Source organism: Typopeltis vanoorti, chromosome 19 (genome assembly GCF_054136105.1).
Source record: "Typopeltis vanoorti isolate ZY-2024b chromosome 19, IOZ_Tvanoo_1.0, whole genome shotgun sequence".
Lineage (NCBI taxonomy): Eukaryota > Metazoa > Arthropoda > Arachnida > Uropygi > Thelyphonidae > Typopeltis > Typopeltis vanoorti.
In genome coordinates, this window is record NC_143567.1 from 73341525 (window position 1) to 73360796 (window position 19272).

A 19272-nucleotide genomic window follows, 5' to 3' on the forward strand; every position below is an offset into this window, starting at 1 on the left:
TTTATGAAGAAACCAGACATATGCTACTCCAAAAAATGTATTCCTACATCATAATTTATCATGAATTCATTTTAATTATTAGAACCATAATTATTTTCTATATTTCACAATTTAAAATGAGTTCTGTTGATATTTTTGTTATTTGAAGGACTAAGCTGCATTGTTTTTTAAACATTAAGCTGACTTCAAGTGCAAACTTTGTATGCTCACACTTGGATAAAGGATGAAACCAAGAATATAACTTCTTGGCATCTTTAATTTATAATGTTCTCTATGAAATTAAATGATAATGTTATTATACTGAAACGGAGGAAATTATGGATCCATCTGTATTTTATAGCCAAATTAAAAAGATAATGGAGTTTTGAAAATTTACCAGGAACTTATGAGACCAAGACCGAAATCCGAGTTACCTTGGCTTGCACTATTTAAACAACTTGATCTCTGGATATGGATATGGTACCAAGTTTCCATCTTGAAAAGACTGAATGTTTAGGTAATGGCTCTTTCCTTTTTTTCTGCTGCAAGTTGTGCAGCATATCTGTTGGTTTCAGTTTTCATATCAGATATAACATTGTTATTTACAAATATTTCAAAAACTTGAGAAGGGGATAAATTTTCATTGATATTGGATGCACAAGATACACCAGGTACTGATGAAAAAAGGTATATCTTGCATAGTACCCTCATTTTTCCAGTTCAACTGGGCGTCATTTGGTTGCTGACTGCCACTTCTCCCCGATACTCGTACACCATGACCTCGTGTGCGATTGCAAGCACGACTCGCTGAACAGCCTCGAATTTGGTCACCCCTCATTCGAAGTTCTGCATCACTGTTGTTTGACTCAGATCTCGTATTTGTGGGGAGATCTGCTTCTTCTTGTTCTGGATCACTGTCTACCCAATTATCTAATTCAGATCCTTCATTATCAAGTATTTCCTCGATCATTTGTTCTAATTCGTGTTCATTCAAGAACTGTTTTATACCCCTGCTTTGGGAACCACTGGGTCCTGGTCTGTCTATGGTGACAGAGAAATTCAAACTGATCTCTCTCTCTCCCTCAGGTCACAAGAAGAGAATCGTGAATCCTTTATATTGTTTAGATTGGAGCAGCCAGAGTTATGACAGTGCAATGTAATATAAACATGAACACGTGCGATCGTACGTGATGCAGCTGATGGGCAGGCATTACGATATACTAATATAAATTCCCTTTTAAGTCAGCCATCCTCATGGATAATGAAGCTGAAGGTTCAGATCTAACTATAGTACAGTCTGATAATGAATTTCAAGCATATATTATTATTTTCGGAATTTTTAATTTACTGATGTAAATATACATTGGGATTCTGGGTTAACAGGGGATCAAAGTATATTTACATCGATAGGACTCAAAGTGTTAAACTGCAGAGCTGAGAAGCTTTGTTTTACATAAGATATTATAATAGGAAATGTTACAGATATATCTATATTTTATAACAAAATGTGGAAACATACAAAAGTAAAAAATTTAGAAAAATGTTCTTTTGAAAATTTACTAGAAAGCTTATGAGAAGGTGTTATGTTCTTACAAATTCTGATAAATTTTTGAAGCTTTTAAGTTTCTTTCTAAATTTGGCTATAAAACATGGATGGATCCATAATATCCAAATTGGAGCATCTCATCTCTGTACTTAAATATTTACACTTAATATACTTATGCTCTGTATACTCTAAAATATACTCTGTACTTAATAAAAGCAATACTCTACAAAGCCATGCTGCCTACTGTAAAGGGCAACATGGCTTTGTAGGTCCTGTTTTAGTAATTTATTCTCATTTTATAATAAAGTGACAGCAGAATTGGATAAAGAAAATGGCTATACCATGATATTGCTGGACTTTGCAAAAGTATTTGACAGAATATCACATGGAAAACTATTACAAAGGTTGGAGTAAATGGGAATGGATATGAAGCTAGTAGCATGGATAGGGGTGGCTGATGGGCAGGCATCAGAGAGTAGTAAATGGTGAAGTGAAATCTAGAAGAATGAGGGTGACTAGTGGAGTACCTCAAGGTTCTGTACTATGGCTGCTACTCTTTAATTTGTATTGTTAGATTGTGATAGAGTGGAAATTTATGAATTCCTATCTTATCACAGTCTAACATGCTTTTCCAAACAAAAGAATGAGATAAATACAGTAAATTGCCTCTAAGTGTAAAATAAGTAATATGTATATGTAAATCAAGTGTGTTCTGTTATGAAAAGGTTAAATAAGTATGAATTTTGTGCCATTCACGAATGTGGTTAATTTAATATGAAAGTGTAAAACATTAGCAGAGCATTATAAAATATATATAAAAGAATTATAAAATGTAAGCACAAATTCAACAGTTGGGGGGGAGGAGTCAAGTCCAAAGGTTACGGAGTCGTAACGCGAGGAAGCGGCTCGCCCTAATCAAACAACGTGACGTCGGCGTACGTGCAATAGCGGGGGAGAGACATGGACGCTGTGACGTAGCAACACGTGTGAGTTGGCTGGACATCGAAAAGGGCGAGAATCGCCGAGAAGAATAGGGGAAATATAAGGATCATGCGACCCTGTAACAAGGCTTTTTTTCCTCGATCTACTGTGTGTTCCCCTCTCGTGGTGGCGTAGGTGCCAGTGCCCCGGTACCGGAGGCAGTCACAGGTCTTGGCAGCAGTATCTCAGCAGAAGGAAGCAAGTCTGGCAGTCCACAGAAGGCCTGTTCCTGTGAACCTACAAAGCACTAAAGAATCGAAAAGGGAAGATAAGTAAACTTTGTTTTTGTTATACTGAATAGGAATGAAAGATTTGTGTCACGTTAATATGTTATAGAAGAAGAACATTAATGACCTAGGATAGGATTGTATTGCTAGGACTTTAGAAGTATATTGATTTTACCTTACTCTCTGTTGTTGTGTTAATGTTCGCCTTTATATTGAATAAAATTAAGAATATGTTTAGAGTAAAGAATTTGCATAATATAAAGAGATTGTGAAAGATATGAATGTTATCTTGTGTAGTCTGACAGAGCTACGGAGTCTTTGATTGTGATAATAGTACATGATTAATGCATTAGCGAAGGTTAATATAATTCATACTTTAGGACGCTACTGTATATTATTTTTTTAGTATAATAGTAGTGTTTGAATTTTATATACCTTGTCTGAAACTCCCTTAAGATGGAATTTAATTTAATGTTATTATGTGTTATTGTTATTATTATTATTATTATTAATGTTATTATTATCAACTTTTGAGTATAATAAACCTTGCTTTTGATTCTAACAAAGAACTTTCTGTGATTTTTGGAATCCGATGCACCGCTTATAAAATATTAATGCGAACCTATGCGGGATATAAAAGGGATATTTGAAAAGAGTAAATTTTGGCTACGTCTGCAGAGTTGATAGGTATCATTAAGTACTGGTCAGAGATTACCTCTTGGTTGTTAATGTTTAATAATCAAATAACGCTAAGTGGCACAGCGAAACAAATAAATTTCTTGACGTTTTACGAGAGATAAATCTTAGACACGCTGATACTCTGGTACTGCCTCTATCTCGAGGAAATTCCATTGTCCCTCAGAGGTGCCACGTGCTGCCCGATAGTGTATTACGGAGATAAAGCAACAAAGATTTAAAATAAGTGTGAATAAGAAGAAGCGATACAACATAAATGGCACAGCCGGTAGGATAGTTATAATAAGGAAGAAAAAGTTACAACATAAATGGTGCAGCCGATAAGGTTAATATAGAAGAAGGTTTAGGTTAGAAAAGATTGAATAAAATACAACCATTGTACAAAAAAAAACAACAATTGGACACAACATAAATGGCTCAGCCGACAGCATATGGTTTATATAACTAAAAATAAGTACTTATATAAAACACAATAAGCAGGTTTTGGATTCCAAACAGAATTTCTTAACAAAGGCAAGGTTTGATTAATTATTTGTGTAAACTTAGAGGCAAATATGTCTAACCCTACGAGTAGCTCAATAATGGAGGACAATGAGTTTTTTAGATGCATTAACCCCCAACAAGTGTTCCCCCAGTTCTCAGGCGAAGACTCTGATGATGTCATTTCGTTATTTTCATACATACAGGGTGTTCGGGATAAATTTGACAGTTTCGTAAGGAAAAAGAAAATCTTCTTTGTATCTATTAAATTTAATGAATTGACAAAAACATTACAGGCAGAGTTAATTACAATACTATCAACAAGATTTACTCAAAATAACCACCATTAGCATCGATCACAGCTTCAATCCTGCTTCGGAACCTCGAACAAGCTGATGCTACAGTCTCCCTGGGAAGGGCCGCAAAAACTGTTTTAATTTTATCCATTAACTGGGCTTTTGTATTACTGGAAGTGCGATTGGTGTCTTTTTCAACTGCGCCCCATACAAAATAATCCATGGGGTTAAGGTCTGGGGAGTTTGGAGGCCAAACATTTGAACTGGTGAAGTCGTAGAAATTTTCAGACAACCATTTTTGACTTTTCCCAGAGGTGTGGCAAGGGGCCGAATCCTGCTGCCATACATACGGCCTACCATTGGCTACCCTTGTTATCCAGGGCTTGACTACAGTGTTTAGCAACTCCACGTAGCCATCTGAAGTCAACCTGAGGCCCTCTTGGAAAAAATGCGGAGGCATCACATTGCCTTCAGAGGATACACATCCGAAAACCATCACAGTTTGGGGAAATTTAGTCTGCATTACACGAGGAATGTCCTTTGTACTGTATGCAAGCCATCTGTTATTCTGCGTGTTGTGTTTTTGATCCTGGCAAAAGTTTTTCTCATCGGAAAAGAACCAGATTGTTTGTGGTTCCGCAGGATGTTTCACTTTGCTTAGAAGTTTCTTCGCGTTTATCAAACGTTTTTCACGGGCCTTTTCTGTAAGCAGCTGACCTTTGCGGCGCTTGTATGAGTAGTAGCGGAGGTCTTCATTGAGTGCAAGCTTCATAGTAGAGGCTGCAATATTCATTTCACGTGACAAAGCCCGAATTCCAATGCCAGGGATCTTCAACACCTGTTCCTGCAGATTTGCGAGGAATTCTGCTGTACGAACGCAATCAGATCGTCTGCTAGGGATCTTTCTTCTTGCTACATCCTCGTAGTCACCATTGCAAGTCTCTAGTTCATGCCTGATTGTTTTTACTGTATTCAGGGAGCATTGGGCAGCAGTCGAAATATCCTTATTTTGATGGCCGGCATGAATCATCATGATGCAAGTTATTCTCTTCCATGATTCAGGTGGGTTCCAGCTATCCATCCTTTCTGACATCTTGTATATGAATGAAGAAGGGTCCAACCTTTTAAATGAAGAGAAGTGTGTGTTAATACATGTAACTTACGGAAAAATATAATTAATTATAAATATGTCAAATTTATCCCGAACACCCTGTAGAAGAACTAAGAAAAGTTGGAAGATGGACTGACTTTCAGTTACTGGTCTTGCTCCGAAGTAAACTGATAGGGAACGCAAAAATCTTCCTATACTCCTCTCCCATTCTAAGAGAAACCGTGGAGTATTCAAAGTTTAAAATGGTCCTAATTTCCCAATTCTCTAAACTAGGATGTTTGGGGCCTAATTTATGGAAACTCCAGAGGTGCACTCAGAAGGATAGGGAGAGTGTATCTGATTTTCAGAACAGATTATTAACGGTGGCCAGTACCCTGAGTGTCCACAATGAAGAGAAACCTCATTTGGACTGGGCCATTTTCCAGCAATTCAGGCAAGGGGTAAGAAAGGAATTTAAGGAAACTGCCTTCAATAAAAAAGTGACTAACTTGGATGAATGCTACAATGCAGTCAGAGAAAGGGAGCAGATACTTGGAGACATACATCCCACGTCTGCTGCCGATCTTGTAAACTTGGTTGAGCAAGAATGCTGGCCAATAATGAACCAAGATAAGAAAGAAAAATCCAAGACAAGAAAGGGAAACGAGGGCAGTAATAGTGAGATAGTAAATAAGTTAACTGAAATCCCCCCTGAGACTTGTAAGATCAGGGCGATTGTAAAACAGGAAGTGGAACTGCTCCAAAAACCTGTCATGGAGCGATTGAACGATGTCATGAAAAGATTAGAGTCATTATCAGTGAAGGCCCCAAAACCAAATATCTCTGAGGCGGTCGAAACTAAATGTCTAATTAGAGAAGAGGTCGAGAGACTACAAAGGCCCCTTCTTGACCGACTAGACAAGGTAATGGAAAAATTTTCAGCTATTACCTCCCAAGAAAAGTTTGTAATACAATCAGAGCATAGGGTCAATGATCAAGGAAATGGAAGAGAGCCCCCCAGATGTTATAGGTGCGATAGAATTGGGCACATGGCTCGCAATTGTTTTAAAGGCAGGGGACATTTTAATAGAGGTCATGATGATGAACCTAGATAGCATACTTCTACTAATAGAACTTGGAAGAAGGGACAAGGAATAAAAGGGCAGTCATATGAAATGATAGTGAAAACCAGTGTGCTTGGAGAGCTTTGCAATGCCCTACTTGACACTGGAGCGCAAACCTCCATCATTTCTGGAGACTATTTTAAAAGGTTAGAACCCTATATTAAGGACAAAATCACTTACCTCAAAAGATCCGTGAGAATATTTGGGTGTACAGCCTCAGCATCTCATGCTTCTAAATCAGTGAATCTTAAAGTGTATCTGCCTGAGTTCAGAATGTGTGTTTGGCAAGAGTTTCTGGTCTTGTCAGGATCTTCTCTCCCACACATAAAGCTGATTCTGTGCAATGATTTTTTAATGAGATACAACTTTAAGTGTGATTATGCAAGGAAAGAAGTATATCTCCTTGGAAGAAGGCAAAACATGAGGAAAGGAATTCAGTCAGAATTGCAAAATAACAGATGGAACTCACCAAGAATCCGAGCTTTTAAGGGGAGCCCTATAACCCAGATTAGTAAATCTAAAGGTGAGCCAGCAGGTGACTACTCAAGCATGAAGGAGCACACTTTGTCAGCAGAGACAAGCCCTCATCTGAATCAGGTATCCTTGGTAGCACAAACTTCACAAGGAAATTCAATTGGCACTGGGAGCCTAGAAATAGACACAGTTAAGCCTAATGTCCCAAGAGTAAGTCACGGTAGAGCTAGGAAGAAGAAATGGAGGAAAATAAGAAAGCCTAGTCCCAATCCTGATGAAAAACTAAGCAGGACTAGTTGCCTCCAATTCACAACGCAATTTTTTGGCAAACAGGACACCACAAAAGGGTTGAAAAGGGATGGAACAAAAATCGTAGTAAGTGAGAAAGAGCAATCCCAGGAGATTGAGCAAAATAAGGCACTAAGTGAGACGCAAACTATAACAGGGGCACAAGTTATATCAGGAGTAGACGAAACCCACAACATGAAAGTATGAGATGCCATTAAAATAGAGACCCCCCCCCCCCTCGTTTGGAACAGTAAGGAGGAACACTTGAGAAAAAAAAATTTTTTTTAGAAAATTTTTTTTATTGAAAGGGGAGGCCTATGTTAAATTGTGATAGAGTGTAAATTTATGAATTCCTATCTTATCACAGTCGAACATGCTTTTCCAAACAAAAGAATGAGATAAATACAATAAATTGCCTCTAAATGTAAAATAAGTAATATGTATATGTAAATCAAGTGTGTTCTGTTATGAAAAGGTTAAATAAGTATGTATTTTGTGCCATTCACGAATGTGGTTAATTTAATATGAAAGTGTAAAACATTAGCAGAGCATTATAAAATATGTATAAAAGAATTATAAAATGTAAGCACAAATTCAACAGTTGGGGGGGGAGTCAAGTCTAAAGGTTACGGAGTCGTAACGCGAGGAAGCGGCTCGCCCCAAGCAAACAACGTGACGTCGGCGTATGTGCAATAGCAGGGGAGAGACATGGACGCTGTGACGTAGCAACACGTGTGAGTTGGCTGGACATCGAAAAGGGCGAGAATCGCCGAGAAGAATAGGGGAAATATAAGGGTCATGCGACCCTGTAACAAGGCTTTTTTTCCTCGATCTACTGTGTGTTCCCCTCTCGTTGTGGCGTAGGTGCCAGTGCCCCGGTACCGGAGGCAGTCACAGGTCTTGGCAGCAGTATCTCAGCAGAAGGAAGCAAGTCTGGCAGTCCACAGAAGGCCTGTTCCTGTGAACCTACAAAGCACTAAAGAATCGAAAAGGGAAGATAAGTAAACTTTGTTTTTGTTATACTGAATAGGAATGAAAGATTTGTGTCACGTTAATATGTTATAGAAGAAGAACATTAATGACCTAGGATAGGATTGTATTGCTAGGACTTTAGAAGAATATTGATTTTACCTTACTCTCTGTTGTTGTGTTAATGTTCGCCTTTATATTGAATGAAATTAAGGATATGTTTAGAGTAAAGAATTTGCATAATATAAAGAGATTGTGAAAGATATGAATGTTATCTTGTGTAGTCTGACAGAGCTACGGAGTCTTAGATTGATTGTGATAATAGTACATGATTAATGCATTAGCGAAGGTTAATATAATTCATACTTTAGGACGCTACTGTATATTATTTTTTTAGTATAATAGTAGTGTTTGAATTTTATATACCTTGTCTGAAACTCCCTTAAGATGGAATTTAATTTAATGTTATTATGTGTATCAACTTTTGAGTATAATAAACCTTGCTTTTGATTCTAACAAAGACTTTCTGTGATTTTTGGAATCCGATGCACCGCTTATAAAATATTAATGCGAACCTATGCGGGATATAAAAGGGATATTTGAAAAGAGTAAATTTTGGTCACGTCTGCAGAGTTGATAGGTATCATTAAGTACTGACCAGAGATTACCTCTTAGTTGTTAATGTTTAATAATCTAATAGCGCTAAGTGGCGCAGCGAAACAAATAAATTTCTTGGCGTTTTACGAGAGGTAAATCTTAGACACTGATACTCTGGTACTCCCTCTATCTCGAGGAAATTCCATTGTCCCTCAGAGGTACCACATGCTGCCCGATAGTGTATTACGGAGATAAAGCAACAAAGATTTAAAATAAGTGTGAATAAGAAGAAGCGATACAACATAAATGGCGCAGCCGGTAGGATAGTTATAATAAGGAAGAAGAAGTTACAACATGAATGGTGCAGCCGATAAGGTTAATATAGAAGAAGGTTTAGGTTAGAAAAGATTGAATAAAATACAACCATTGTACAAAAAAAATAACAACAATTGGACACAACAGTATATCAGTGATGCAGGGAAAGATTTAAGATGGGATGAATGTTGAGTTGTTTGCTGATGATGCAAAACTCGAAAGAACAATAGTTGATAAAGGTTATGTAGATATCCTGCAGGATGATTTAAATAAATTGGCATTGTGGGAAAAGGATAATGATTATCAGTTTAATGTTGCATATGTCATTGTGTTAAGGCTTAAGTGCTGGGGGACATCATGTTTGAAGGTTTAATGGAGTATGGACAGCACTAGGAAAGGATTAAAAACTAATTTTAATGCTTCTAGTATTTCATGTCAAGTGTTATTTGTACTGATGTCTCAATCACGGAGACATCTTCAGTACAAATAACACTTGTCACACACAACATAATACTTAATGAAACAGGTAGGTGACTTAGGTAGTATGCCCTCTATGGGTGCTTGTAGGTAGCCTAGGATGTAAAATGGGACCTCTAACGATTATGGTTTCTCAATTTTTGGGAAGTTTATATATATCCAGATTTGTTTAAATTGGGTTGATTTCTGAGTGATGCTGCTGATTCCAAAAACCGTCTTTCCTTTTTAAATTTACTATGGTGGTTTTCTTCCAGAAGATCCTGTGAGTTGTTTCCAATACATGGTCTGCAAGGCCAGACTGACCATAGTCATGATTGCAGATGTAAGAGTTGTGTTCATCTAAACGGTTAGTGGTTGAAGTAAGCCTTAAATATTTGAAAAGAGGTTGAGAAAAACTGTGGAATTGAAATTGGAGAACAAGCTAGTTATGGGCCATAGAGGTTGTCAGGATTACATTTTCACTTTATGTCAAATACAGAAATTGTCTCAACTATTTGTCCTGAAGGTACATCTCAGGAAACTGAGGGAAGTATACTAGGAGATATATTGTTTTTGAGGATATGTACCCTCAAGAAGTATACATGTAAATACTATGATAGAATTATACGATTAAGTTACATTATTAGAACTTCCTGTTAACAGTTTTCCTCCAAATTAGTCTGCCATTTGTCAAAATTCCAGTATGATCAGATCTTATATTTTAGTCTGCAGAAACACTTCTGTGTCAGTTCATCTAGATCTGGGTCTTTTTCTTGCTCAAATGCTTGTATTGGTAAGTTTTACTCATCTTGTGCTTAAGTGATTATACTTCTTAGATAAGCTCTGCATACACATATTTGAATGTTAACAGTGTTTTCTAAATATCATTTTTCATACAATACAGGCATGTGTGATACACCATTTATGCGATCTGTCTCTCCTCCCACACTTACTCACACTTGGATAATGGATTAAACTAAATTTATTCTAGTCTAAACAAGTGAAAAATAAACTTTCAGCATATTATATATATTTATTGTATGTATATTTTTTAATTATTATTATTATTATTTTTTTTTTGCTCATGGCTTTACCTGTCTGAGTCAGTGATTGTTTTTTTTTTCTTTTTGTTTGCATTCATATCTCTACAGTTTGGTTCTTGTTTGCAAATTAAATTAATTTTTTTTCTTGAATACATTTATATATTTGAGTCTACAGTTCACCTCTGAAAGCTACTAAGTTTCGATTCTTTTTTAAAACTTTTCTCCAAAATTTCCCAAAGCATTTCTATGTGTGTATGTGGTATTCATTTCTTGCTTGGCTGATCTCCAATTAGAATTAGCTTTTCTGTTTCCTTTATGACAGCTTCCTTCACTTCTTCCATGGTGTGGAATTGGACTGTTAGGCTCAAATAAGTCTTGTTAACCACTTCTGCAATTTGACATTTGCTCACATCACTCTACTTGATGAAATTGCTTGCTGTTCAAGAAGTTTATTGTGGTGTTTAATGTTAAAAGCTATAGCTACTCATTCCTTTTCCTGATCAGATATATCAGTTTGTCGTTATTATTTACCAGAACTTCCGCTGTTTGTCTTCTTTGACTCAGGAACTATGATTATGTCTAAACATAACACTTCTCTAATTCTTCTGCCAGTTCTGCTGAGCCAACCAGACTGCAGAATACAGTATGGTTGGCTCAGTGCTCTGTTGTCACTCACATCCTTGTTTGTTCATTATCTAGGTGGATACTTAATAGTGAGACATGGCATACAAAAAGAATGAAGATATTGAACAATAGGTCAGAATTTGTGGTCAATTTTCTGCATTCTTTTATAGGCTATGTGGAAGTCTTTTTCCAGTTACTAGCTTTGATCTTTTAGCCTACAATTTTTATTATCACTGTAAAAAATCACTTCAGAGATGTTGCCTATTATTTATTCAAAAAAGGGTGAAAGTTCTACTATTCTGAACACATTTTCTTGTGTTTTACATAAAAAGACTTCTTAATAGAATTCCCCTGCCTTCTGAACTTGCTTGCAAAAAGAAGGGGAAAAAAAATTTACATAAAAAGACTCATTATTTTTTTCATATTTATGTGTTGAGCAGATCCTCATGATTTTTACCATATTTATATCTGCATGTCACTCCTAATTTAAAACAATATTAAAAAATAAGATTTATTTAGTGATGGAACTATTATGTTTTTCAACCAAAGGCATTACATCTAATATAAAACTTTAATTTATATTAAGAGTAATTAAAAAGGCATATATAGTTTTTTATTTTTAGATAATAAGGATGACAAGGTATTCAAAGATGAACTTGATTGAGCCAAAACACAAAGCCCAGTTATATGAATTTACATTCATATAACTGAGCTTTGGAATGAAGCTCAGTTATATGAATGTAAATATGTATATTCATTTGTTGAAAAGGAAACATGAATAAAACTAGTAAAAAAAGAGATGATGATGATGAATCAAATCGCCTATAAATTTTGAAAGATTAAGAATGAAAATTATCATAACTAAACATTTGAAAACTAAAAATTAAAGAATGAGTACTGTATATACAGGACCAATAACATGGAGTGCTGGCTGTTTCAGCTCTTGAGAGCCATACTTAAGGTTAGGAAACAGCAGCACACTGTTATTGTGACTGGTCTAGAACTTAACAAAATGTTAAACAAAAATATCCATTTAAAAGTTACATCTTTATTTTTGTATCCTTTTTTTAATGTGAATCTCACCCATGACTATTAGCCTATTTTACATCAGTGTCATTACCTTAAGCATGATAAGTTAATCCTGTTCTAAAGACTGAACATGGAACTTTTTTAAGCCACTTGAAGCCTGGTTTAGCAGTGTTGTCTTACCGAGATCTTGTGAAACAATTTCTTAAGGATATTCACAAGACCAGCAAATTAAGAGGAATAGCTTTGTTTTTTATTATCCATGCAGACAGTACTAATAATGATTAGTCACATTAAAAATTAATCTGATTTTGTTTTCTATCATATTAAATAGGTAACTTTAGTTATATGCAGAGGTTGCATATTTAATAATACACTTTAGTTATATGCAGAGGTTGCATATTTAATAATACACTTGTTCTTCTTAAATTGGTGTTTAGAAATTTGTCTACTCATAGTTGTACCTACAGGTGCAGTATAGAGCTGACTGCACTACCATTAAGTGACAGTCGGTGATTTGATAAATGATCCTGTTCATATAGCCAATGTGGTTATACATGTCAATAGTTTGTTATAGTGGTATGTTTGTTAAAATTTCCTGTCAAACAGCATGTGTTATTATATGGCTGTAGCTGAGATTTTTTCATAATTCGTTTATGGTGAATGAGTTTACTATAACAATATTTGCTAGTAACAATTAACTGTAGTTTATAAAGGAGGGGGGGGGGGGAAATGTTTTCTATATTGACAACTGTATGTTAATTAAAAAAAACAAACATTTTTTTAAAAAAATAACCATGCATGAACTGATTTGCTTAACAAAATTGCAGGTCTAGAACTCCAAATGTTTATATTTCTTCCTTTCAGGAGAAGATGCCTTTCTCAGTGCATCTGTTTTGCAACTTGATCCTAGTCAAGTGCAGTTTAAACTAGCACCCACCTATACTTTGTATATGGCAGCTCGTTACAGAGCATCCACCCATTTTCGACCAGAAACTACTCCTAGTGATCGGGCCCATCGATTAACAGCTCTTATGAATAAAGTTTCGGGTATGATCCATCAAGTTATTCAGGTGAGAAATTGAATTTCATAGTATAATTATTGGAGAATGTTATTTTAGGTATGCAGCCAGTAATTAAGATTTTGTAAAACAAATCAGTACTGAATAACTGCTAAATCTTAGAAATCATAAAAATATTCCCATTATATAGTTTATATTAAGCTTTTAAAAAATCTTCTTCACGCATTAGATGTGATATCTGTTGCGACCAAGACTTCATTTTCTTTAATAGTGTCTTTTTCTAGGCCTTCCTGTTTTTCTCTTATTCTTTGGTTTCCAACTATAGACTTGTTTTATTATTCTATCTTCACTCCCCCCCCCCCCCCAACATGTTCAATTAATTTTATTCTTCATGTTGATACCCAGTTGTTTATCGCTTGTATTTCACATTGTTTTCTTATATCTGTATTTTTTTATTTTATCTAGTCTAGTTTTATTTACTATTTTTCTTGATATATTCATTTCACCCATGTTTAACATTTGGCTTGTTTTTCTAGTGTCTAGTCTTGTTTCTGCATTATGTATCATAATAGGCCTGATTACTGCTTTATAAATTCCAGTTTTTTTCTCTACTCCAAGATGTTTATTTTTCCATATTGTTTCATTCAAGCATCCTGATATTCTTGCAGCTTTTGTAACTTGTTCTCTGACTTCTAGATGCGGCCTTCCTTCCCAGTTCAGTTGTATATCTAAATAGTTATTTGTTCAGTAATAGTACCTTCCAATTCTAATTTGCATTATTGTGGTTCTTGTGATATTGTCATACATTTTGTTTTTGATATCTTCATATTATATAATTTTGCTACTTTATTAAATGTATGCAGTAATATTTGTAACTGAGTTTCATTTTCTGCAATTAATAGTACATCATCTGCATAACATAGGTATAAAGCGCAGGCCAGAATGGTGACGAGCGTGGTAAGAAAAGCAAAAAAGGATTACGAAAGAACATTGGCCATGCAGGCTAAAGAGAATCCTAAACAGTTTTTTAGATATGTAGCAAGTAAAAGGAAAAATGCACATGGCAGAATGATTTTAAAGAATGCCAATGGTAGGGAGGTAACTGAATCAGTTGAGATAGCTGAGTTACTGAGTGAGCACTTTGCAAGAATATATCATCCAGGTGGTGACATTGCAGAAACTAATAAACCAGTAGATTATACGGGAATTGTGGTGGATGAAGTGGAGGTGAGTAGTCTATTGCATAACCTCAATGTCAATACATCTGTGGGATTGGATGGTATACCAGCTCGTGTAGTACGAGAAGCAGCTAAAGAATTGTCAGTACCCTTGACCATTTTGTTTAATTTGAGTCTCGGGTCTGGGTTAGTCCCGAGCGGGTGGAAGGAGGGGAAAATAGTTCCACTGCATAAAGGTGGTTCCAAGACTGCTGTTGTAAATTACCGACCGATTAGCATATCAGGAATCATTGTCAAGGTCTTAGAGAAATTAGTCAAGAAAAGAATACAGGATTGGATAGATGAAAATGGGATATTGTATGGGGGACAACATGGTTTTGTGAAGGGTAGATCATGCCTCAGTAACTTGCTCACGTTTTATAACACAGTGACGGCTGAACTGGATAGGGGTAATGGGTTTACAGTGATACTACTGGACCTTGCCAAGGCCTTTGACAGGATACCACATGGAACCCTAATCAGTAAACTGGAGCAGATGAGGATAGATATAGGGTTGGTAAGATGGATAGGAGGGTGGTTGAAGGAGAGATACCAGAGAGTGGTTTATTCAGGAGTGGAGTCAAAAAGACGTCTTGTGACCAGTGGAGTGCCGCAGGGCTCTGTTCTTGGACCACTGCTTTTCAATTTGTTCATCAATGATATTGGAAAGGATTTGAGAGGAAGTGTTCACTTGTTTGCTGATGATGCAAAGTTTGGTAGAGCAATTGTGAGTGCGCAGGATGTCAAAATTTTACAGGATGATTTGGATAGTTTGGAGAACTGGGCTAGGAAAAATGGATGTCAGTTTAATGTGGCAAAGTGTAAGGTTATGCACTTTGGGGTGAAAAGAATAGCAGCAGTATATCGCATTGGTGGAACCGTACTCCAGGAGATTGATGACGCCAGGGATTTGGGAGTGTTGGTGGATAGGGAGTTGAAGTTTAGGGGGCACATTGCAAAAGTGACTAAAACAGCTCACCAAATTACTTGGCTTATGAAAAATACTTTATCATGCATTGACAAACAAGTTGTTGTTCCTCTGTATCAAGCCTTGATAAGACCCCATCTGGACTTCTGTGCCCAGTTATGGGCGCCAGGTTTCTTTGTGATGGGGAGGAAGTGGAGAGGGTCCAGAGACGAGTGACCAAGATGATAGCAGGTCTGTGGAATGAACCTTATGAGAATAGGTTGAAGATTTGTGGGTTGCAGAAATTGGACGATAGGCGAAGGAGGGATGATATGATTGAGACATTCAAATTACTGAAGGGTTTTTATAAGATTGTTCCAGAAGATATTTTTGAAAATATGACTGGTGGTGGGAGGACTAGGGGCCATGCATGGAAGCTGGGCAAGAGCGTGGTTGACAAGGGTGTTAGAGCTAGGTTTTTTACTTGGAGAGTGGTGAATGAGTGGAATAAGCTTCCAGAGTCTGTTGTGGGTGCTACGACCGTGAATGAGTTCAAGGCAAGATATGATAGATACTGTGTGAATATTGAATAGTTGTTCCAGACATGATGTTAGGGCCTCCCTCGATGAGTCTGTCGACTCCTTGGAATTTCCCGGAACAATAATAATAATAATAATAATAATAACAGCATAGTTCTTACTTATTTTCACTCCTGTATTTTGTATTTTATTAACTTCTTGTATTATTTCATCCATTATTATATTGAACATTGTTGGGCTTAAAGATTCTTGTCTAATGCCGTTATTAATTTGTATCTCTTTAATTATTTTCTTTATGTTTCTATTGTACAGCTATTATTATCATATATTTCTTTAATTATTTGTATTATGTTTTCTGATACTTTTCTTCTCTGCAATATTTCTATTACATTTTGAATTAATATTCTGTCAAATGCTTTTTCCAGATCTATAAAGCATATAAATAGTTTCTTATTGTTTTCTCTATCAATTGTCTGATTATGAATATTGCATAATCTGTCTTCTCTGAAACCTTGTTGTTCATCTAATAGATTAATTTCCTTTGTTACTTTATTATTTAGAATTTTTGTTAGTACTTTTATTAAGATATTTAATAACTTTATCCCTCTATAATTTTCTGTTTTTTTTTTTTAATCTCCATTTTTAAATATTGGTATTGTTATACTTCCCCCTCCATTCTACTGGAATCTTTTTTGTATTTATTATTTGGTTGTATAGTATATTTAAACTCTGAATTAAATTTCTTTACCATTTTTTAATAATTCAGTATTGATATTATCTAGATGTGGCGATTTCCTATTTTAAAATTTTTTAATTGCATTTTCATTTTCTGTTATTTCAATTTTTGTTTCTATTGTATTTATTTAATAGAAATTTGTTTGTTTACTAGTTCTACTTTTATTTCAACTGTTTGGTTATAAAGGTTTTTAAAATAAATTTCCAGTTCCTTTGTTTCTACTTTTAATATTGGGATATATTCTGCTTCTTCCTCCTTTTATATATTAATAATTCTCCACATTTGTTTCCATATACCATAGAAATCATGTTCAAGTGCTTTTGTATATGATTATCAAAATTGATTTTTGCTTTTTATTTTCTTTTGATTAACTTTGTTTCTTATTTTCTTTATTTTTGTTCCAATTATCTGTTTTTCATTTAAAAACATACTGATTTCAAATGGAATCATAATGTTAGTCATCTAAGAACCAAAACAAATTCAAACACTCCGTATAAATTTTCATGTTTCACGCATTCTTTTAATGATAAAAAACATGGTTTATTAAAACTTCACATCTAAGCTTTCTCTAATCTAGCATTCTCAGCACAAACACAGTGATCAATCAAACAGAAGGCTCCTAAGAGCTCTCTCAAAATGCTTGACTCAATACAGAGGAGGGCAATTAGATTGATTAATCCGGCGTTAGTAAGGTGGGCTGTCACAGACCCCAAAGATTTTAAATTCACTATAACTTTTTAACAACGCATTACAGTGAGTCATGCCTCAGTATAGCTTCCCCTCCCGTAACCCACTACTCGATGCCATAGACGACAGTCTGTTGCATGTAAGCAAGTTTAGTGTCGGACCCCACCTTGCCACTTTTGTTACATTTTCCCACCTTACTAATGCCGGGTTAATAACCCATCTCTTACCAACTCACTCCTCCCACTTTTGCACAGGTGTTCGGTTTCTGCAGTATGTGTATTCTATAAATATTTCCATGGCAAATGTTCATATGAAATATCATCAATAATTCTCCCACCAGTACTACGTCAATTGGAACAGTGTGGCTGCCATCCAACATCCCTTCACAGTACACCTTGAAACGCAAAAAATAAGTTTCTTTTCCTCCTCCTTCATTCTTGCTACTACTGTATTGTGGAACAGTCTTCCCTCTAATGTGCTTCCCAAAGAATACAGTATACAGGATTTTAAATAAAATATAAACAAGTTTTTCCTTTCCCAACCCATTACCAATACATAGTACTAATGTGCTATAGGTTGATTATCCAACCTCTCGTGTATGGGCAGGAGTGCTTAAGAGTCAAAGCTATATAACTGAGAGGAGACCTCCACACATAGCCTTCAAAGAAATGTGGAGAACTAACCAGGTTTCCTGACCTAATGTCCAATCCAATCTCACCTTCTTGTAGTGCACCCTGTTAGGTATCTACCTGGATACTGAACGGACGCAGATGGGCTGGCAATTTGGGATTTAGCCAACCAAATTGTATTCTTATTGGCTCAAACCAAAATTTCAAATGATGGTACAACATGACAGAATTTCATTCCGACTGGGGTGTCGCCTGATTAAACAAGGCCCCCGTTGTTTTTGCTAGGGGACCAGGAAAAACAGCGAAAAGTCAGCTACTGGAACAAATCCTAAAAACTTACACCAACTCAGCATCACCACAGTTCAAGACCGGTACTATCAACATAAGAAGCCTGAATGGCAAAGAAATGGAACTAGCTGAGGAATTGGATAAGGACCAGGTCGACATAATAGGGGTGACTGAAATAAAAAAAAAGACAAACTGGCGAGATCTTTCTCAGCAATAAATACAAAATGTTATATTCAGGCAAATGATAATCAAGGAAAAGAAGGAGTAGCCATAGTATTCAACACTAAATACAAGGCTAATCTTCTTGAATGGCAAGCAGTCTCAAGTAGAGTGATGTGGGCAAATATCAGAATGGGGAACTGGACAATGAGACTTATTTGTGCCTATGGTCCCACAGAAGTGGAGGAATTTTTTGAGGCTTTAGAGAAAGCAACTGACACAATGAAAAAGAAGAAGTTGGTTCTTGTTGGGGATTTAAATAGCAGAGTAGGACATGATTCTCAGACATACAAAAATATTTGGGGAAAATTTGGAGAAAAGAGCAAAGCTAATAATAATGGCAAATACCTGTTGGATTTCTGCTCAGGACATTTACTGGTTGTTACTAATGCAATGTTCCAACATAACAATGTGCACAAATTCACATGGAGAGAAGAGGCGAGGAATAAGAAAAGTCTCATTGACTATGTTATTGTTGATAGTGATGTTTTTCCACTGGTGCAGGACACCAGACTGTACAGAGGATTTGAAATTGGAAGTGATCACCATTTAGTCTTGAGTAGGATAAAATCGAATGTCATGTTGAAAAGAAGATGTAAGAAACTTTTAAAGAGAATAAAAGTTGAGTAGCTCTCAAATGTGAACTATAGATTAAAATACACAAATATTATTCAAGAAAAAAATGAAAGAGTTTGAGAGCAGGAACCAAACCTTGGAGATTCAGTGGGAAGCCCTGAAGAACACACTGATTGAGTCAGCCAGAGAGGCATATGGTGAGGTTGCCTACAAGGATAGAAAAATCAGAACTCCATGGTGG

General features: G+C 35.9%; 1 protein-coding gene across 3 annotated transcripts in view; it reads left to right on the forward strand.

The window, feature by feature from the left end:
• The window catches only part of LOC150096246 (afadin-like), a 512466-nt gene that overhangs the window by 154635 nt on the left and 338559 nt on the right, over window positions 1-19272 (forward strand). For all 3 annotated transcript variants that reach the window (XM_090409377.1, XM_090409378.1, XM_090409379.1), the window contains exon 12: window positions 13079-13284. In XM_090409377.1, coding sequence (XP_090265503.1) covers window positions 13079-13284 — 206 coding nt within the window. The remainder of the gene's footprint in view (window positions 1-13078; window positions 13285-19272) is intronic.